General features: G+C 36.7%; 3 protein-coding genes across 4 annotated transcripts; 1 reads left to right on the top strand and 2 right to left on the bottom strand.

Annotated features, from left to right (window-relative positions):
- Window positions 1–66: 66 nt before the first annotated feature.
- LOC119998297 (wall-associated receptor kinase-like 20) lies at window positions 67–3,433 on the bottom strand. Of its 2 annotated transcripts, none has more exons than XM_038845591.1 (3): window positions 2,520–3,433; window positions 1,834–1,843; window positions 67–1,635 (listed from the first exon to the last, which is right to left on the bottom strand). In XM_038845591.1, the coding sequence occupies exons 1-3, from the start codon at window positions 3,308–3,310 to the stop codon at window positions 493–495; spliced, it is 1,944 nt and encodes a 647-aa protein (XP_038701519.1). In that variant the 5' UTR covers window positions 3,311–3,433; the 3' UTR covers window positions 67–492. The 2 variants fall into 2 exon arrangements, with proteins under 2 accessions (XP_038701519.1, XP_038701518.1); XM_038845590.1 differs by lacking the exon at window positions 1,834–1,843 and adding an exon at window positions 2,196–2,267 and having other exon boundaries at window positions 67–1,592; window positions 2,524–3,433.
- Window positions 3,434–5,601: 2,168 nt separating this feature from the next.
- Window positions 5,602–8,656, top strand: LOC119998596. The gene is made up of 5 exons (XM_038845939.1): window positions 5,602–5,646; window positions 5,743–5,856; window positions 6,094–6,927; window positions 6,988–7,698; window positions 7,836–8,656. Exons 1-5 carry the CDS (start codon window positions 5,602–5,604, stop codon window positions 8,625–8,627), a joined length of 2,496 nt encoding a protein of 831 aa, XP_038701867.1. The 3' UTR covers window positions 8,628–8,656.
- A 2,890-nt stretch (window positions 8,657–11,546) lies between these two features.
- Window positions 11,547–12,236, bottom strand: LOC119998804. Its single transcript, XM_038846244.1, has one exon. It carries the CDS (start codon window positions 12,159–12,161, stop codon window positions 11,892–11,894), a length of 270 nt encoding a protein of 89 aa, XP_038702172.1. The 5' UTR covers window positions 12,162–12,236; the 3' UTR covers window positions 11,547–11,891.
- Window positions 12,237–22,546: the final 10,310 nt, after the last annotated feature.

The raw sequence follows: 22,546 nt of genomic DNA, 5'->3' as shown, positions 1-22,546 counted from the left end.
TTGCTGCTGTCTTTCGCTATATTGGAATCATTTGGAAAGGAAGAAAAAGACAAGGCACTAACTTTTTTAAAGTTTATTTCACTTTTACTTCTTAGTTGCCTTAGAGATTTCACTGTTATTGTTAACATTGGGGATAAAATGTGCATTTTTTCCTCTGCTGAAATTTTTTTTGAGTCAGTCTTCCTATGTTTCAATTAACTAGATGATAATCTAGTTCCTGTGAAATTGCACAATCTCTAGATCCCAAAAAATTTAGCAAGAGCAGCCCAAAACCATTATGATGAAACTATCCCACAGAGATTACAGCTAGGCAGGATGATGTTCAGATCATTAGATGATAGTTTAGCCAGTTTCTGCAGGCTGACATCAAGTGATAGATCGGTTAGAAACTGTAGATAGTATCTTTGGAGAGGCCATTATACTGAAGTTGAAGGATAAATTTACCGTTCACAAGGAGCCATTGATCATTCCCTAAATAAGAAAGCCGACCATTCAGGGCTTTGAGAGTATTTGTTGTTTAGACTCAGAAATCTCCTGTGCAGTAAGAGTACTAATAACATATTCGATCTCATCAGAAACTTCTTTCATCGACGGCCTATTCTGCCTCTTGTCATCCACACAAGCACCTGCCAGATATCCCAATGCCTTAATTGTCTCCAGTTCATATTTAGTGGCTTCCTCTTTAAGCACTGGATCAACCACGTCCATTAACCTCTCTTCCCCCATTATCTTTTTTATATAAACCACCAAGTTCACATACTCTTCTTCTCTGTTGAAATCAATTGCCTTGTTTGAAGTCAGCAGCTCCAGCAATACAACTCCAAAACTATAAACATCACTTTTATCAGTCAGCTGAAAGTTTCGATAGTATTCAGGGTCAAGATAACCAAGCGTCCCCTGAGCACCAGTAAATATATGGCTGTCATTGGTTTCAGTTCTCTCAACCAACCTAGACAGACCAAAATCAGAAACTTTGGCATTGAGCTTTTCATCAAGCAATATGTTGCTTGACTTAACATCGCGATGGTAAATGGGTGGGAGTGCTGCAGAGTGAAGATAGGCCAGACCCTCAGCAGTCTGGTGGGCGATGTGAAGCCGCAGTTGCCAGGTGAGTGGTGTCCTCTTGCCAGAATGGTGGCTATGGAGATGATCAAAAAGGGTACCGTTTGGGATGTAGTCATAAATCATGATAGGCTGCTCAAGGTCCACGCAACAGCCAAGAAGTCTCACCAGGCTGCGATGGTTCACCTGGCAGAGAATACGCACCTCATTGAGTACCTGATCAGTCCCCTTTGTGTTCCCAAGCTTTGCACGCTTGACTGCTGTTACTGTTCCATCATCAAGTATGCCCTTAAAGACCTCACCGAACCCACCTGATCCGATGAGGTTATCTTTCGAGAAATTGTTGGTTGCTTTAATTATCTCCTTTCCAGTGAAAATCCTGGCTGACTTGCCACTGTACTTGGCATTTAGTATCTCTTTCCTCTCCTTGATTAGATTCTTTTGTGCTTCTTTCTTCATTCTATGATTGTTGCTGAAGAGTAGAGTCCCACTTATGATAAGTAGGACTCCAACCGCCCCAACTGCTGCACCTGTGAAAATTGGAAGCAAATGAGAGGCACAGCGATTGCACTGCTACTCTTTAAAAATGTTCTTAAGGAAGTAGCATACACCAACAGCATAAAGACCACATAACCCTGAGAAAGTTGAATGTGCCCATTTCTGCTTCTCTTTTTTTGCTGCTGACCTTATGTGGCTTGGCACCTAGGAAGCACGGACACTCCTGCTGACATCCAATGCAAGTGTCGGACACTCTTTGGACACGACACTTGCATGACACTTGCTCGACACATGTCGGACACTTTAGTATTAGTATCTTATCTTTATAAATAACTCTTGTGACCATAAATATCTTGTGTGTTGATAACATGTACTATATATTTGTGTCACTACTTCCCAACCATGTATCCATATATAATTGAGTGTATAAATTTAAATATATTTATTAAATATTTATTTGCCATATTCTTGACCTGTCGTGACCTTATAATTTTGAGAATTGCCGTGTCGGTGTATCTGTGCAGTGTCATGTCCGTGCTTCCTAGCTTGGCACAAATCCAAGTATGCAACAAAGTTTGGACCATTGAAAACCATCTGAAAGTAAAAGGCAAATTCTGGATGATTGGTTCACTTACCTGCAAATAGTGCAGATTTTTTCTTCTTCTTCTTCCGAGTTTTGCAAGCGTTTCCACCAACGCACGCTGCTTCTACACAAGAAAAAAAGAAGCAGCAAAAGTTGTCAGTATTCCTTAGGACAATGTTGGTCCTAAGAATAAGAAGGAAATCTCTCTCCCCCCTTTCCTTCAGTGTTGTTATTAATAGCAGTATATGTACAAAGCTCATATATATGAAACGAAAATATCTGTTTTCTTTAAAGCCCAACATGGATGATCCTAACTTAGATTCCAGTACTGAAGAAGGGAAAACATGTACAATTTTTTTTAATTGAGGTGGTTTACTCACTCTGGCACACTCCATTGACAGGATCCCATTTAAAACCAGCATTGCAGAAGCACCTATTCTGCCAGGTACTCACCGGATCAGCCAAACATGTTGAGAACAACAAGTCTTTGCAATCCAGAGGGGTTTTGCAGACTGGCTCCCTTGGCAGCGCCCATTGTATCTCTAGCCCGGGCTCTGGCCACTTCTTCACTAGCCCTGCATTGATGTCCTTGTAAAGAAAGCTCTGATATGCTGCACACCCTCCACCTTGAACCCTAATCACGTAGGCGGTCTGTGATCCGCCAGTGTTGAAGGCACAACACAAAGGTGCAGCCTTGCATACTGGCGCATTCTCTCTGATGTAGTCATGACAGATGCTAGTGATTGAACAATTTAGGGGAACTTGCCAGTGCAACATTGCATCTGTACAGTTCAGCAACAGAATGGTGTTGCTGCTTGTGATGTTAAAAGGGAGATTGTCGTCAAGCTGGATTCCTTGGCTATGATAATCAGTAGTGACACACGCATTGCCTGCAAGGCTTGCAGGCCGGATAATGATCCGTTGTGTAAACAGGTTGATGGATGTGATCGTGTACGATGATCCGCCAAGTGTATCCAGCCATAATGTGCCTGCAGTGCACCGGATTTTATAGGATTGGTCGCCGCAGTCTTGTCCAGTGCTCAGTGGGTATGGCACAGGAATTCGACCACAGTTTCCACAGCGTCGTAAAGCCATTGTGCACCTTGTGGATGATGAAATTATTGCTACTGTAAGGATCAGTAACAACTTAGGCAGATTCTTTTCCATTGAAAGACCCAGATGGAATAGAAGTGCAAATGATAAAAGAGTAGCGAAACCAGTGTTATATAGCAGTGCACACTCCTATGTATTCTACTGATGATGAGAAAGTAAAATTCATATATGCAATGGCTTAAACCAGTGTTGTTGGCATTCGCATACGTTAGGCTGGGTAAGGACCCATTTTATCTTGCAAATTGCAATAATGGAAACACTCACGAAACTTGAACTCACGACCTCCCACTTGCATTAAGAATTATTGCGGTCAAGTTCATCATCTTAGCCGACGACCCGTTGTTTCATCAACTTAGTGAATTAAACATATATTTACATTGCGAACAGCCAAGTACTATAGGTTTCCTCAACATGTGCTGGGATTTCCCATGATAGATTTGTGTGTTCATTGTTCCTAATTAGAGATTCGATTAATTGTTAATGCCTTATGGTCGGCTTTAAGTGGCCTCTCGGTGATCCTCGGCAACATAACATGGATTTGAAATGTTGATATGCATTGCATGGAGTATCTTTTGTTTTTAGAATCCCGACTTTGCAAGTTGGAAGTTAGCCTTTCTCGAGACTATTTTCATTGGTGGCATACTCTGCGTCGACAGCACGCACAAGCTTCCTATCATATCGGAAAACACAATAATTCCTTCAATTTACTGGTTGGGTCTTTCAGAGAAGGAGCCGTTATCTTCCAAGGCAAATCCCCATAGAACTCTTAGCCTCCTACGGTGAAAGCCACGACGTTTTCTTTTATGATTCTTGAAGATTACATATTTGCTGCTTTTGAAATTTGAAGTGCTCCAATGGTTGCCAAGGAATCTTAGACAGGAGCAACTATAATGGTAAAATTTTGTTGAGACGACAAAATATACGGGGAGAGTGTTTTATTAATATGGTTGGGTCAATAAAATGTATTGGTACAAATGTACAATAATGTAGATTTGTTGGCTTTATTTTTGGTGTAATAAAGGTGACGCCCAGTATTGATTTTGGTATAAAATGTGAGTGTGTGTGCTGTGGAACCCATAAATAGACCCAACCAAAGTCCCCTCCTCACTCCATGTCACAATAAAAAGATAATCAAAATGTCATTGTTGTATCCACCCATTCCTTTATGCCCCATCAAATATTACTTTTTGAGCATCCATGCCAAACCCAGGGGACGTTCGATGCTTATCATCCGGTAATAACGTCCGATACTTATTTCAGCCGTTGGATTTTAAAACTTAAATCCAATGATGGATCTCACTTATCCCAAATGGGGTGCAAATTTCTCAAATCACAAGACACAAGCTTGTTGACCAGATCTCCTCTCAAGCTTTTTTCAGAGATATTTCCTCCCAAATCACATCTTCTTAGACCTGTTTGATACTTCTCTCTCTATGTTCTTGACTAGATATCTTCTATCAAACTTGTTGCAGAGAATACCAAATCGGTGGAGCAGGAAGACGCTGTCTCCGTCAACGGCAACGCCTCCGTCAAAGACACTTCCTTTGCTGCCTCGTCTCCCTCTCTTGTTTTCTGACACCGGTAGCCTTGATAATCTGGTCTTGCATGCTGTATTTGATTTTGGGTTATTGATCATCTGGTGTTGAATGATGTGCAATAATCTGCCCTCTTGATTTCATATTTGAGTATTTTCTCAATAGCCTCTATTGTGCTTTAAACATTGGGGTTGTTAAATTGAGAGAAAATTTTCAATCTGCCTCTCCGTTTCACTAATATTGATTCTCATTCTCCCCTCAAATCATTAGCTTTTGTAAAAAAAGTCTCCATAAGCATACAACTCACTTGGGTCAAGTCTTCATTTTTGCTCTAACAACCAGGTAACACAAAGCTTTCTAGAAATATCAGAGACCAACCATGAATAGAAATAAAAGGGAGCCAAGCATAAGAATCAGTCGACTATGATGATGAGATTGCCTCAGTCGATTAAGAGCGTGAGAGATGAGAAGTGATTTTGGGTTATTTGCCCTAAATAATTAAATTTGGGATAAGTAAGATCAGCCGTTGGATCCAAGTTTTAAAATCCAACAGTTGATATAATTACCAAACGTTAGTATCGGTTGATAAGCACCGGACGTCCCCCCGAATCCACCTAAAATACTACCATTGCAATTGCTCCTAGTTGCGCCTTCAAACTGCAAGACTCTCAACAGATACACATTAGAGTAGCTTTAGTCATACTCCAAATTTTACTTAACACATCCTTGTTAACAGTGCCCCTGAAATTTTGAAATATTTATAAATACATAAAAATATACAAAATCTCATACATTTGGGAAATGCACATTATGACGGAGGCCCATACTGTTGTCCAGAGTCCAAGCCCATCAGAGGTGTTAGACTACTGTAGAGACTAGAGACCAAGGCCCAAGGCCCCAAGACAACCTAAGTTGTGTAAGTTAGAATTGACCAATCACAAGCGTTTGAAGGTTTCTCCAGCGTTGACCGAGTCTTGTATGTGGATATTACGTCACACCTGCGCCATTAAAGCCAGTTTCTTTCTATTAGCATATTTCATCTACAATCTACAAGCGTACAGGAACGTATCCATTAATACCCAATTGACGTGGACGTCACTGATGAGGAGTTACTAAACAATTGGGAGTGGAGAAAGTCCAAGAAGATGGAAAAGTAGTGGTAGTGGGTTTTTGTAACTCTGGATTATTAGTTGTATTTTGGGCCTTGGCCTTTTTGCTGTCTGTGTTGGGTTTTGGTATGTTTATATGCTTGTCTTTCAGTTTGTGGTGGAACAGTTGTTTATTTTTTAATCAAAATCCTAGAGCTCTAGAGAGTTCTTTCTCTGTTTGCGTCTCTTGATCCGATTGGAACTTGAGTTATCATCTCGTTGTGCTGTGGATTACGTCAGTTTGGCATCGGAGCAGGTTTGTCCTTCGAGGATGGCCCAGACTAACGCTGGAAATGGTGAAGTTCAACAGTTGCGTGAGGTTGTGGCAGCCCTCTCTGCTCGCGTGGAGCAACTTATGGGTATGATGCAAGGTGGAGCTGGTGGAGCTGGATGTACTGTTGAAGGAGCTGGTGGTAATGGTGCTGTTAATCTTCCTCAGCCGACCAATCGTGGTGGTGAAGCTCTTGTACCACACCGACGGCAGCAGGCTAATGAGGTTGTGGACTCCTCATCAGATGAAGAATTGGACAACTTTGAGTTAGCCATCGGTGATATTGGACAACAGCAAGCCCCAGGTAACAATAACTACAGTGATTTTCGCTTAAAAGCTGACATTCCCTACTTTGATGGGTTTGTAAATATAGAGGGGTTTATAGACTGGTTAGCTGAAGTGGAGCGCTACTTTGATTTTGCCTCTATTCCAGAGGATAAGAAAGTGAAGTATGTAGCCATCCGGCTGAAGGGTGGTGTCTCAGCTTGGTGGGATCGTTTGCAGGAGACTCGTCGTCGCGAGGGAAAGGATAAAATTCGAACTTGGAGTAAGATGAAACGTATGCTTAAGAGCAGATTTCTTCCCCCTGAGTTTGAGCAATACTTATTTCATCAATATCAGCATTGTAGGCAGAATGAGAGGTCTGTTGGTGAGTATACCGCTGAATTTTATCGGTTGGCGGAAAGAACCAACCTTCCAAAACCTGAATCTTGTCAAGTTGTTCTACGGTTGAGAGATGCAGTTAATCTTGCTTTGAAGGCCGAAGCTTTGCTATAGCTGGAACGTTGCCACTATTCTAAACGGCATCCTGAGGATTATAGCAAATCTCCATTTGACAAGGGGTCTCACTTTGATAAAACTATTTCTGAACCCAATGGTAGTGAAGGGCGATTTGAGAAGACTGGAGGCTCTAAAGTTGGCGATGGTAAATTTGGTGCCAAGACCCCTGTAAAGGAGTCTTCCAAGGCCAGCAATCCTTATTCATGGCCTTTCCCACCAAAGTGTTTTAAGTGTGGAAAGCCTGGGCATCGTTCCAATGAATGTCGATCTAAATCTGTCCAATTTGTTGTAGCTGATGGAGAATGTGTTGATGATGATAAGGAGGGAGATATTGTTTGTAGCTCAGATGGGGAAGAAATTGATCAAGATTATGAAGAAGGGGGCCAATCTTATTTAATTCAAAAGGTATTTCTGTCTGAGAAGAAGGAGAATGATTCCCAGCGTCACAAATTGTTTCGGACCAGATGCACCATATTGGGGCATCATTTTGATGTTGTCATTGATAATGGGAGTCAAGAGAATCTTATTGACAAAAATGTTGTCCAGAAATTAAAGTTGTTTGTTGAGAAGCGTCCAGAGCCTTATGCGGTGAAATGGATTAAACCTCTAGAGAAGGTTCGTGTTACAGAACGGTGTCTTGTTCCTTTATCTATTGGGAGATACAGTGATGAAGTTTACTGTGATATCCTTGATATGGATGCTTGCCATGTGATATTAGGGCGACCTTGGCAATTTGATACAGATGCGCACCATGCCGGTAAAGAGTCTATAGGTTGAGTAAAGATGGCAAGAAATATACTTTACTTCCACTTGGCAGTGGAGTTCCTAATTCCTCAAAATTGCAGAAATCCACCTTCTTATCAATTTGCTCTTCTGTACAAGACTTAGAGAGGGATTTCAGGCAATCCAAGCAGCTCTTTGCGGTAGTAGTGAAAGGGGATCACTCAAGTAGTCCACAGCTTGTCTCATCTCTTCCTGGGAAAATTCAAGACTTGTTATCCGACTTTAAGGAACTGATCTCTGATGAAATTCCTTCAGGTTTGCCTCCTATGAGGAATATTCAACATCAAATAGACCTCATTCTAGGGGCTAGTTTGCCTAATGTCCCTCATTATAGACTGAGTCCCAAAGAACACGAGATTCTTCGGGAGAAAATTCAAGAGTTGTTGGATAAAGGGCAAATCCGAGAGAGCTTGAGCCCTTGTTCAGTGGCTGCTTTGTTAGTACCTAAGAAGAATGGAACTTACAGGTTGTGCATTGACAGTCGTCCTATAAATAGAATTACGGTGGGGTATAAATTTCCCATCCCACGGCTGGATGACATGTTGGACCAGCTACTTGGGGCTGTTGTTTTTACAAAATTGGACCTTACCAGTGGGTACTATCAGATCAGAATTAAGCCTGGAGACGAGTGGAAGACAGCTTTTAAAACCAAAGAGGGGTTGTTCGAGTGGTTGGTGATGCCTTTTGGGCTTTGCAATGCCACAAGCACCTTCATGAGGGTAATGAATCAGGTATTAAAACCCTTTCTTGGAAGATTTGTGGTTGTTTATTTTGATGACATTCTCATTTATAGTAAATCTGTTGAGGAGCATTTGATACATTTAAGGGAAGTGTTTAGCACTTTAAGGAAGTAGAAGCTCTTTATTAATTCAAAAAAAATGCACTTTTATGGTGGATCGTTTGGTTTTTCTTGGCTATGTCATTAGTGCAGATGGGATTCATGTTGATGAAGAAAAAGTGCGTGCAATTTGTGAATGGCCTACACCAAAATCAATTAGAGAAGTTCGAAGTTTTCACTGTCTTGCCTCTTTTTATAGGCGTTTTATTAAGCATTTTAGCACCATAGCTGGTCCCTTAACTGATTGTTTAAAGAAAGGGTCCTTTCAATGGACTAAGGAGGCTGAACATAGTTTCCTTTTGTTGAAAGAACAGCTCACTTCAGCACCTGTTTTGGCTCTTCCTAATTTTGAAAGATTATTTGTAGTTGAATGTGATGCCTCCGGCGTGGGGATTGGTGTTGTTTTATCTCAAGAGAAGAGGCCTGTTGCATTTTTTAGTGAAAAGCTTAATGAAACTCGATTAAAATGGTCCACATATAACAAGGAGCTGTACTCGGTAGTGAGGGCTTTGAAGTTTTGGGAACCTTATTTGGTGGGGAAAGAGTTTGTTTTATATACAGACCATGAAGCCTTGAAATTCCTTAGAAGCCAGAAACAAATTACAGATAAGATGCATGCTCGGTGGTCAACCTATTTGGAGAAATTCTCATTCAAATTGGTGCATCAATCAGGTTCTGCTAATATTGTAGCTGATGCTCTCAGCCGCCGTGTGTCTTTATTGGCTGCTTTGAGTTCTGAAATTGTGGGGTTTGATTACCTTAAGGAACTTTATCAAGAGGACTCTGATTTTGGGAGCATATGGACAGCTTGTCAATTGAATCAACCAGCTGAAGATTTTCACATTCTAAATGGTTTTCTAATGAAGGGGAACCAGCTGTGTATCCCTCATGGTTCTCTAAGGGAGAAGCTAGTCAAAGACCTGCATGGAGGGAATTTGGCAGGTCATTTGGGCATTGACAAAACGCTGGCAGCTGTTAAAGAGAGGTATTATTGGCCTAAACAGAAACGGGATGTCACTAAAATTGTACAGAGATGCTATGTTTGTCAAGTTGCAAAGGGAAAATCACAAAATACTGGCTTGTATATGCCTCTTCCAATTCCTGAATCCATATGGGAGGACCTTTCCATGGACTTCGTGCTTGGATTGCCTCGGACACAACGTGGTGTAGACTCAGTTTTTCTTGTTGTTGATAGGTTCTCAAAAATGGCCCGTTTTCTCCCTTGCAAAAAGACTTCAGATGCCTCTAATATTGCAAAGCTTTTCTTTAAGGTGGTTGTGAAACTTCATGGAGTGCCCAAGTCCATTGTTTCAGATCGTGATAGCAAATTCTTGAGCCATTTTTGGCGTTATCTTTGGAGCTTGTATAATTGTCCCTTGAAGATGAGCACCACTGCCCACCCACAAACAGATGGGCAGACTGAAGCGGTGAACCGCACTCTTGGTAATATTATCCGGTGCATTTGCAGCTCAAGACCTCGCCACTGGGATTTTGCTCTAACACAAGCAGAGTTTGCTTATAATAGCGCGAAACATCGCATCACTGGGCAATCTCCTTTCTCTGTGGTATTTCGTAAAGTTCCTAATCATACTTTAGATTTGTTACACATTCCAGGAGTCAATGTAGCTGCCAAAAAGCTTGCTGAAGATCACGCTAATGTTATTGCTGATGTGCGGCAGAAGCTTATTGCTGGGGCTGAAAATTATAAGAAGCAAGCTGATCAACATAGAAGGTACCAGTCTTTTAATGAAGGAGATCAAGTCATGGTTCATTTACGCAAAGAGTGTCTACCTGCGGGGAGTTCTGGAAAGCTTCAACCTAAATCTTATGGGCCATACATAGTTCTGAAACGGATCAATCCTAATGCTTATGTGATTGATCTCCCTCCTTCTATGGCCATCTCTTCTACTTTTAATGTCTCTGATTTAGCTCCATTTTATCCTAAAGAACCTTTGTACCCAGCTGTTGATTCCCCCACGAGTTCCAACCCTTCAGAGGGGGAAGAGGATGACGTGGACGTCACTGATGAGGAGTTACTAAACAATTGGGAGTGGAGAAAGTCCAAGAAGATGGAAAAGTAGTGGTAGTGGGTTTTTGTAACTCTGGATTATTAGTTGTATTTTGGGCACAGCTAATTTAATGGTGATACCGTTGTCTCTCTCACCCATTGTCGCCTGTTCAGCGAATGATAGAAACTTCCCAACCCTAATTTTAATTCAATGAATGAATAATTAAACATGGGTGGACTAGTTCTATGCTTTTTGCTATTTGCTACCTAACCTAATCCTTTTGTCATCCTCATTTCGTTTACCCTGTTTTAGGATAAAACTATAATACTACTAATGTGCTTATTCCTAATATATTCAACCTACCTTTTGCATTATTCCTTTTTATCACTATTTTAGGGTCACTTCAAAGGTATCAATTTCATAAAATTTTCCATTAAATGACGGTAGTTAAGTAAAAAATTTGTAGAATAACTTCTCAAACACTCTTAATCCTCTTGAATTTAGAGTTGCAAAGTTGCTTTCTTATCAAAATCAAGTAGAAATTTTGATAGCAATGTTACATCAGGAAATTACCTTTTTTGGTTTTACTTCCATTGACCTAATGGCATGCTAAGGCCTTATCTTGCTGGTTCGGAACCTATTAGAATTTCCAATCAATATTTTATATTTTAAGTTGTCCGGTTCTCGTGGATACATCGAGTTAACACGGATTTGTCTTCTTAGGAAATCTCCATCACAATAGTACTCTTACAGAAGCACGCTTCCTTCGGGAAAACGCATTGTTAACGGTTAGAAACTAGAATTATCTCTATATATGTTAACAGAAACCCTGGGTGAAACCTCTGCCTCCCAGTATTTTTTGCAAGAAAACATTACCATAGAATTTGACCATTCAAAAGCTGCTAAAACTTTTTCAATCAAGTTAATTTAACCAACAAGAAACAGAACCTTGATTTAATAGCAAACGTAGTTAGGCACTTCGGCGATCAAACACATTACATTCATTATATACACATTTCATAGTAGCGAGACAGAGCATGTGGCACCTTTGGTTTTCCACACGCTTAATCCTGTTCTAATAATACCTTCACCTTTCAGTTTCCCACTGATGGTAAAGCTAAAGCGCGAAGCCCCCTTTGGTTTCTCACACGCTCATCACCACAAGCTTGACACAAAAGAAACAAAAGAAATAAAACTGACTTTACACACAAATGCCACAACGACCCACAAAGTATGAGCTTCCATAGATGCTGTTCTATTGATACATACAATCATGTGGCAACTCGACGGGCAGATAAACGACGAGCCGGAGATTGAACGCCGGTTGAAACAACAATCTGAGAGGTGGTAGAAGTAGAATTGGGCCCATAATCGGATCGGAAAAGTTGTAAATCCGAATTCTGGAATCGACCCGAATCGCCTGGGAGTCGGACGTAGTAGGAGGCGGAAGGGGACTCGGTGAGCCATGAATTTAAAAGCCCATCTTTGCCATTCCTATGTTGTACTATGGCTCTGTACACGAAAGGAATAAGACCCTCCATCTGTTTGATGTCTGTCCTCTGAGAGCTAGCGAATAGAGAGAAGACTTTAGTTGGTTGTGAATGAAGAGAGAGGGTGTTGGGATTGGTTTAAAAGAGAGGGACGGGGGGAGGGGAGGGGATTGGTGACGTTGCGTAATGGGTTGGACTCCAGCCTCCAGGTATTCACACTAAGCAAGCACAATGGTAAAATTTGTTGAACCAATAAAAATGTATTGGATTTTGTACTTTGTTGATGTGACTGTATTAGAAAACGTGTTTTGTTGATGTGATTGTATTGAGATTTTATGTTTTGATGTAGTTTTGTTGGGGATAACATGGAAACATGAAATGTTGTTGTCGTTCATGTTGGATGGAAAGGAATAATGTATAGAAATTTATATTTTGTTGATGTAACTATATTGGAATACGTGTTTGATTTGAATTTTTATGTAATAAATGTGAGATTTTTATTAACTCATCAAAAATGTCCTATAGCATTTACTTTAAGCCAGCTACCACCCGAATTGTACCAAAAGATACTTCAGTGCAAACCCGCACGCAGGAAGACCTTGAAAAATGTACAAATGAAAGCTATATCTAAACTGCAGGCATTACTTATCTTCATTTACAGCTAACAAGATCTTAAGTATTATCTTCCATTTTGATTGATTTATTCCACGCGGGCATGATTGGTCTGAGTATGTGATTCATTGTTTATATATATATAAAATTCATTGTTTGTTAGAATGTTGTTTTAGAGTGATGGAGCTGGTGGCTTATTTTTGATGCGCCCATTGTATTAGGATCATCAGAATGAATACAATAATTATCTTTTAAATGATTTGTTTGTCAAAGAAACTCTTATGCATCAAGAAAATATAAGCTTTTTTTATTTTTTATTTTTGTGGATAAAATTTAATAATAGTAATCAGCAAACAAGGAATGTTTTTTCAACCTCTTTATGCTTATCTTCATTAGTATTAGTGTCACATCGGTGCCTTTCAAAATCAGATGACTGTGTAAATATTAAAATAAAAGAAAAATTAGGAGTTAAAAAAAACAAGTATACGTGCATGTAGACATAGGATGAGGGGTGTCACGACACACAAGTCACAACCGCCTACATACCTTAAATTTGAACTTCTAGACCCCCATATCGTATAAAACCAATTTATTGGGTGATAGCTTAATTGATGAATTTCTCTGAGTCAAATCATATAAATTCAAGAGGTCGTGAATTATGGGAACCAAAGACCACTCATCACCTCTCAAGAATGAGATCCACAAAAGATCGTTAGGGATTCACTCGCACAAATCTCATCGCAATCAAGCGCAATCAATAATTCGAAATTCATATAAAAGAGGAACTCTACTCAAGTGAATCTCTCTCACTTTTTAACTATTCAGTAATCTCAGTAGACTTTTTGCCTCCCGATCTAACTTGAGCGACAGAGCATCTCCTTAGTGACACCTTAAGGACCCCAAAGCTCACGTTTTTACTTGCACAGAGACAAAACATAAAACTTCATGATCTCTATTATGATCAACTGAGATGCCTGTAGAACTTAGCAGTCGAGGAGTCGATATGATTTTGCACGTCAGTAGGCTCATATTAGATGTCAAAGGATAAACCCTTACGATATCGTTATGGATTACCAAATAAAAAAAGGATAAGTATATTAATTTGATTTTTTTTATAAAAAAAATGGGAGTTTGCGTTGACATGTGAGTTGTAGCAATTAAGTTAAATACGTTGCTGGCATCAGCTATACACCAACTCCATTTGTCTAAATTGGTAGATGAAGTCATCGTTTGCATCATCAGATCATCGGCGGTCACAAATAAATCTCGCCGTCCTTGTCTTCATCCACTGATTGAATCATCGGACGGTCAGATATTGATCACGGAGTCCTTATCGTAAGGCAATAATATTTTTAGCTTCAAAGCTGAGATCGATGGCTTCCCATGTCCCAAAGTAAAAGCAAAAGCTACTTACTTGTGCTTGTGGTTAGGTGAAGGAGCGGAGCAAGCTGTTGTCACACTGTCACGGTCCAACTATGTATCATTCGTCATTTAGACTTCCAAACGTATCTGTTTATGACAAAATATAAAAAAAATAAATTGGATAAATTCTGTGCAAACTGCTGCCATCATGACCCACAAGCCATTTGTAAGTGCTCAATCTACAATTAAAAAAAAAAGAAAGTGTTCAATCTACAATTGAGGAAAACTTGACACTGGGGGATACCGGTCAAAAAGGTTTTGATGATCAAAGCAATGAATTGGAAAGTCGAAAGATGTGTTGTGAATGCACGTGAGAGGATATGACCGCGGTTAAAGGCAACGTTTAGTAAGAAAGGTTTGATAATGAGTTAGGAAGGCGTTTATTTCAATGAGGGTTCTCGTATATAGAGAGTTTGAGTATTTTTACAATAGTGTCAAATTTACGTCTTTCATAAAGAAGGCAAACTATTTATAGTTTATGTAAAGCAAAGTGAATGACGTAATTGCCATGAGAAGGCGAGTTACGAGGATGATTTGGAGGGAAAAAATGATTTGCAAGTGGCATGTGTCAGAAAAGAAGCCTGATGTGATTGGTTAGTATGAAATAAGTCCGTAATTACGGCTTGTCCCTTGAGATTGGACGGGTGCAAGTCCCAAAATAAACTTTGAAATATATGATTGGGCAGAAAATATCGAAGGTTGGCTTGTGATTGGTTAGACCTGAGATTGAGACCAAGATTAGAGGTCAGAACAAATGATGAGGGTGAGACGAGGGAAGCATGTAAAGTAATGATGTGACAGAAGTGGCCTCTCTTTGTTAGGAAGCCCATGGACTCGCATGATGGGCCGTATTCTTGCATACAAATATTGGGTCATGGGCCCATTAGTCAAAATAATTAACTGGACTTGGTAAAGTGGGCGAGGACAAGTTTTGGCCACTACACCATTCAACTATTTTTTTTTAATTAATATACATTTACTGATAGTGTGAAGTTAAAAGTAATTGTTGGACACAATAGTGACCACAATATGAATAATTAATTTATTGAATTTTTAAACTTCCATTCTATTAATTCATGATGTGTTTGGTTTAAAATGACTACAACAACCACAAGATCCATGCTTTTAGGTCCAACTGAAATTCTTTTAACAGTTGACTAGATTGTCCATGTTTATAGTTCGGGAAGTTTTGGTTACACCCGAAATTTTGTTAAGCATACACTGAATTTGTTGACTTTGCTTTGACTTTTTTTTTTTAAGACCTTAGCTCCTCACACCCCACCTCCTCATTATCTATTTCTTCTTCCTCACATTTATTCACTGTCGACAATGGTGTCATTGTCATCTGAGTACCAATCCGATAATCACTATCACCAAATTGAAGCCCAAGCCACCACGAACTAAACTTGACCAATCCCAATGAGTTTTGTCCATCGTAATTGTCGAAATCATATTCGAAAATCTATGGCTGCCGCGAGGAAAGTCGTCCAATCTGGAAAATCTGACCACTCTTGGAGCAAACCGACACCACCTTTGGACTCCTCGTGGCAATGCGTTTTCATTCCACCCATTTTCTGGCCAAGACACTTGCTGAAAATTGACGACCCAAGTTTGATCCAAAACAAGGCATTTTTGGACGATTTGGTCTCGAATACCGACTCTGGAATAATTACGAGGCTTAATTTCACGTTTCCTTCAAGCTGCAACTTAAGAATGACCCCAACAGCGACGACATAGCCAGCAATGCTAGTTTTGATTTTGGGGTGCATTTGTAAGATTTCTCAGATTTATGAACTTTTGATGTATTTATAAAAATTTAGACTTTTTAACGGTTGACCTTAACAAGGGGTGTATTTAATAAATTTTGGGGTTTGAGTAAAGCTCCCCTTATAGTTCTAACTAGTGCAATTCCCACGCTATGCACGGTAAACTTTTCAAAATAATAGTTTTACGTTAACGTTTTTCATGTATATAATTATATAACATTTATATTCATAATAATTGTAATTATAGACATTAGTATTATATACTTAGTAAGTACTTGATTACGATAATAAAAAACTGTTATGGAATTCCAACAATCCATTTTGATTAAATGTATCATGTATTGTGTATTAAATGTCACAATAAATATTACCATTAAGCTTGCTAAGTACCCACAATAAAATGCAATGAACAATGGTTAAATGCAAATTAAAATTCATAGTTATGCACTATATAACTGTTATGACAAAAAGTAAACTTATAATTTTTGTCAAATATCATCATTTTTTGAACACTATAATCGAAAATAAAACTCAATAAATAATTCATATGCATAAACAATTCAATAGTATAGAATATAGAAAGAAAAAAATTTCATCGTGAGCTTAGTAATTAACCCAACCTATAGGATAAATTCTTTGATTCTTCAACTTCGATGAAATCAAAAAGTTCCTAAACTATTTCATTTGGTTTGGATGAAATCTAATTGGATTCAAATATTTATTCTTTTTGATTGATTTCTTTCAAAAAAAATGAATGATCAAAACCTAGATTACTAAAAATTTAGAGAAAAAAAAATATGAGATGGATTTGAAACCTTCAAATGGGCATCAGTGTTGTCCCTATCGGTGGAAACTTGAGTTGATTCGACAACAAATCCAACCTCATTTTGAACTCGTGGGATCAGCTCCTCTAAATCCCTCTAAAAATAACAAAAAATTACAAATCTCATATCCATATAATATCCAACACAAACAAAAAAAAAATGAAAATAGAGATGAGAACAATTAAAAAGAAAATTATGATAATCACCTCCTAAGGAGACCTTGTCAAGATATATGGAGAGAATGATCAATTTGTAACATTTTAGACAATTTAACAGTCTTTTAATAGGTAAATTAATTATCACATTAAATTCAAAAGGTCACAAATACACACAACTAAACAATTTTTAAAAATAAAATAAAATAATATATTAACTTTCACAAAACTAAGAATGCCACGTGTCTTGTTATGATGTTATAACAATACTGCATCAGAGAATCTCACTAAAATTTCTCTCAGCTTCAATATTACATCTATGTAATAGATAGATAATAAACCCATCTTAGGCCCATTCTTGTGTTGGGTTCATAAACCCTAAGCACTGGAGTGAATAAAAATCCATCAGATTATTTTCCTTTTAGATTTAACAATATTTTTTTCTCCATTAATAAGGTATCCAAGGGTTGTGAATTAAACACATTGAAGGGAATCATGAGTAGCTCAGATGACACTCATGTGTGTGGTATCTCATAGAGGTCTTGAGTTCGAGCCTCCCTCTTCCCCTGTATTCAAAATGAAACATATTAAAACCTGATCAGGAAATGCACTGCAAAGACAACTAAGCAGTATTGAACTGCTCTCTCTTTTTGGTCTGGTCTGTAGTTCCTTCAGTTTCACTTCACATCTGTGTCCCTCGATCTCCTCTCCTTTATGACACTCAAGTCCTTCTCTATAGCCTGAATATTGGTCCCAATTCTTACATAACACATTCAATAACAATATAACATTGTTCCCTCTTTGAGAAGATATCTACTTGTTCATTATTCTGATTAGATCATCCTTTTTTTTTTTAAAGATTGTATCATCTTATAGTCCATATTCACATTGTTATTATACCTGCTCAAATACTATTTTTCGATAATTTATAAATTTTCTATTTGATAACAACTATATCAGAATCTCTATTTTAAATCTCTATAGAATTAAAATATTTTTTTTCTTATTTTATTATTATTTGTGTATATTATTTGATTTCAACTAAAAATTAAAATATTTACAAAATATATTCTAGTTTTATATATTAATTTTATAAAATAATTAATATTAATTATAAATAAAAATATATTAGTAAAAAAATTAATTAATAATAAACTAAAAATATTTATTAATTTATAATAAACTAAAAAACAAATATTCTCAACGACTATATTTTAAAAGTAAAGATTTTTTACGGTTATATTTGAAAAATAAATATTTGAAAAGCAAATATTCCCAACGGTTATATTTAAAAAGTAATGATTCCCAAATCTAAACATATAAATAGAGGCAACTTCATTGTGTAGCTTACACCAATTGCTTTTTTCATTCTTACTCTCCAATATCAACTATATTACATTTGCTACCATCATTCCCACAATAAATGGGTTCATTTTTAACAAAATGGTTTCAAGAAATTATTTTTGACTCTCCCTCCGATGAAGAGATGCCTATATTCGAAGTGGAGAAATAGAGTTTGGAGAGGATGAGGGTCTCGGCATCACGTACTCCACGATTGTACATCGATCGTGGCTTTCTTGAAGGCCACAAATGATTTTTCAATGATTATTTTGCTAAGAAACCAGTTTATCCTCATGATCGAATCAAAAGAAGATTTCTAATGGGACGTGATTTATTTCTTCGCATCCATTATGTAGCGGAGGCTCATGAACCTTCTTTTCAGTAAAAAAAATGGATGCGACTGGAAAGTTGTGGTTATCTTCACTTTAGAAGATTAAGGTTGCGTTATGAATGCCTACCATATGGTGTCTCTACCGACTTTTTAGATGAGTATGTGCAGACTGCAGAGAGCATGACAATATTATCTATGAAGAAATTTGTGAAAATAATGATATGTTTTTTTTTAAACAAATACTTGAGATCTCCAAATAGTGATGCTATTGCGAGATTGTTGGCTATCGGTGAAGTTGGGCTTCCCCAAAATGTTAGGGAGTATCGATTACATGCATTGGAAATGGAAGAACTATCCAACTGTTTGGAAAGGGTAGTTTACTCGTCATATTCACAAACCACCACTTATATTAGAAGCTTCGCATCATATGACCTATGGATTTGTATGCATTCTTTGGATTATCAGGTTCACATAATGACATTAATGTATTGGATCATTCATTTGTGTTTGTATATCTAACTCAAGGATCTTCCCACCAATGAACTATTATGTCAATGGTCTCCATTACGTAATGGATTAATATCACACTAATGGTATATACCCGTCTTGGGCGACTTTTATCAAGACAATCCCTATACCATAGACAAAGAAGGCTACTCATTTGAAAAGGATGCAGGAATCTTGTTGAAAGGATGTTGAGCATCCTTTCGATGTTCTTCAAGTGAGGTTTGCAGTAGTGCATGGGACAACTCAATACTTCAAAGGTTCAACACTTCATGATATAATGTTGACATGCATAATATTGCCTAGTATGATTGTTGAAGATGAACGATATTTACACGTTCAACCAGACAATGGAGACCTACATGATTAGGCTGAAGATGGTCCTTCTACAACAGTACTGGAGCACTTACGAATGAATCTTCCATGTGTGTAAGTTTATAATTTGTACTTATTTTATTATTAATTTGTTATATTATTTGATTTTAAGTAAAAAATTTAATTGTTTACAAAATACAATATAGTTTATATTTTATTTTTTAAAAAATAATTAATAATAATAAATAATAAAATATATTAATAAATAATAAATTTAAAGTAACCAATATATGTCCCATTAAGTGAAAACAAATGCATGCTATATATGTATTTGTCATTAAATGTTGGCGGGTGCATCTAATTATTTTATTGCACCAAATAATGGATGGTCAGAATTTCTCAGACTCACATACCGATCAATGTTTATTCTATTTTCACTTACATACCGATCAATGGTCATTGCAAAAAGGAGGTTTTTCATTAGCCATAGAAGCTTAAAATCCAGAGAAAAATAGAAGTTTTAGTGGGTGGAAGTCGTTAATCTTTTCAATGCTTTTAGGTCAGCAAAAATCTTCGGTTGTTTAGAACAAGATCTAGGAGCCCGGTTGATAACAGCTTTTACATCGTTGGTGAAAAATATGACAAAAAATCAAGATTTACCAAACACAAAAATAAGACATGTTTATTAACGCTTGCGTTAAATAAGGTGAACAGTATTTAATAGGGTATTGATAACAGGTGTCTTACGAACATTTGTTAAAGATGAAATATAGCATATCACAGTATGTCATGTGTGATAAACAACAAGAAGAAGAAGGAAAATGGTTGAATAGAGCAACTCCTGAACATTTGGCAATCTTAGATGTGTCGATATCAATGGTGACTCATTATTTCGATGAACCATTTTTCCAGACAAAAGATTGAATTGCCGAATCGGAAAAATTGAGTGCTATCGTATAGCTTTGTATCGGTTAAGTCCGTCCAAGTGGAAGGCGATGATGAAAAGAGCTTTTTTTATGTTATGTGAAATTGATGAAAACCCGATATTTAAAGGTCAGTAATGTTAGAATTGTCGGCTTTGAATTCATTCCATTCCTATCCTATTTACAGTTCCTCTTTCATTTTCTTACCAGTTCACTAAGGATGGTTATCGAGTTGCCTATGGAGTCAGGTTTGAACCATTTCTCACCTGATTTTTTAAACTTATAATACATATATTTATTTGTTTCAGATTTCGATGCATTTTTTTTTTCCATTTTATCTAGTGTCAACATTTTCCTTTCGAGGTCACATCAATGACATCCTACAAATAAAATTTGTTTATAGGGAGGTTGGCATTTTGGCACAACTAGATCAATATTATAATAACATTTGCTAAGTATTTGTCATCTTAACGCCAAACTATAGTGGACCACAAGACAATGATTATATCATATAATACATAATAATAATAGTCATAGAGAAAAATATATGATAGATATAATGCATAATAAAAATTGAAGTTGTTCACACGTTACCATCTATGCATTGTCTATTTTTTGTGATGAATCGTCACTTCCAAGTTTCAATTTTGAATTTCTGAAAAGGTGAATATGATACTGTTGGAAATTCATACCCAAACACTATAAGAATATTGTCCGTTCTAGGCTAAAGATCCGCACGAATTTGTTTTTTATGAGTGGTCGGCAACTCGCCATTTATTTTTAGGCCCAAAAACTACATAAAAGTGCTAAAACTAAATTTATATATATACTAGTCGGTGAGATTATGTCAATTCAATGTGAGATATAATCTTGACAGATACTCAATTCAACTAATCCGCATTACTTCATCTTTTGTCGATTTCGTCCCTCCATACCCAAAAAGAGACGTTGATAATTCCACAAGATAATTATATATGTAAGAATTATGAATTCTTATTCTATGGTCTATTTTTTCTTATGTAATTAATCTAACTAATCGACATAAATAATTTTTTTTAAAACAAATGCAGCAAAAACCTTTGAAAAAAAATAGAATGTTATATTATATTCAATATGTACAACTAACCAACCAAATATACATTGTATGCCACTAGATAAAGTCACTTTCAAAGATATATTTATTAGAATGGACCTCTTCTATGTTTAATTTTCCATAAAAAAAAATATCTACAAGAATAAAGTCAACTAGCAACTTTGTCCTTTTTCGTTTTGCGGCCACGTGACAAATAAACTTACATTTTCAAATTCATTAAGAACCAGTCTAGGACTCAACATATGTTCCAAATCAGTTATGAATTTTGTTTTTAAAGGGAGAGTTTATAGAATAGGGAGGGGATTTAAACCCCTGACCTCATGATGGGCATCATTCATGAATTTATTCGGAATTTTATTTAGACATTATAATTAAATTATTTTATTCAGAAAACCACATAGCTCTTAGGGGTCATGGGCATGGGAGCTTATTGTTGTTGTTAGGGGTGTAAACGATCGATTGCGATCGTTATTTTTTTTATATGAATTTAACCGATTAATCGAGTAGTTATAAGGAATTTTTTTGAGTTTTTTTTTCAAGAATAACACATTTTAAATATTTAAATACCAAAATAACATAATTTTATTTTTTAATTACCAAAATAATTATTCTAGTTGTTTAGTTTTAACCATTCACAAATTGTTACTAGCAATTAGTTGAGTTAATAATTATATAAAATATAAAAATATTAAATATATAATATTAATTACTAATAATTTATTTATAGAACTTAGAATTCTAATTTTCTTAATATTTTATCATAGGATAAAATTTTATATTTATTATTATCTTCACGATGATTTCTTAGTTTGCTAAATAATCATTGTAATTATCAATATTGCTATTTAATTTTGGGGGTTTCTTTTTTAAATCATAGGATAAATGTTAGGAAATGAATTGAATAAAAAATACAAATGATATAAGAGATTTAGTTGACTGAAATTAAATTAAAAATCTTAATCTTATCTAATTGGTTGTTAATTTAAATATAAATTTTAAAAAAAGAATGAATAGAAAAATAAAAAAAAATAGTAGTCTTGTTGAAATGCGCTACTCCCAGTCGTCATGTGTTACTGGGAGCAACGCATTATGCCATATTGTTAATTATAAAGAAAATTACGTTATTTTGATATTTAAATATTTAAAAGGT

Source organism: Tripterygium wilfordii, chromosome 5 (assembly GCF_013401445.1).
Source record: "Tripterygium wilfordii isolate XIE 37 chromosome 5, ASM1340144v1, whole genome shotgun sequence".
Taxonomy (NCBI): Eukaryota; Viridiplantae; Streptophyta; class Magnoliopsida; order Celastrales; family Celastraceae; genus Tripterygium; species Tripterygium wilfordii.
This window is presented reverse-complemented; position numbering and strand designations above follow the sequence as displayed.

Coding starts and splice junctions, on each gene's coding strand:
- LOC119998297 (XM_038845590.1), bottom strand. CDS start 3,310: ATGGAAAAGAATCTGCCTAAGTTGTTACTGATCCTTACAGTAGCAATA. Junction 2,268..2,523: donor TGTCAATGGAGTGTGCCAGA/GTGAGTAAACCA, acceptor TTTCTTGTGTAG/AAGCAGCGTGCGTTGGTGGA. Junction 1,593..2,195: donor AAAATCTGCACTATTTGCAG/GTAAGTGAACCA, acceptor CAATTTTCACAG/GTGCAGCAGTTGGGGCGGTT.
- LOC119998596 (XM_038845939.1), top strand. CDS start 5,602: ATGACGGAGGCCCATACTGTTGTCCAGAGTCCAAGCCCATCAGAG. Junction 5,647..5,742: donor AGAGTCCAAGCCCATCAGAG/GTGTTAGACTAC, acceptor AAGCGTTTGAAG/GTTTCTCCAGCGTTGACCGA. Junction 7,699..7,835: donor TTGATATGGATGCTTGCCAT/GTGATATTAGGG, acceptor TCAAAATTGCAG/AAATCCACCTTCTTATCAAT.
- LOC119998804 (XM_038846244.1), bottom strand. CDS start 12,161: ATGGAGGGTCTTATTCCTTTCGTGTACAGAGCCATAGTACAACATAGG.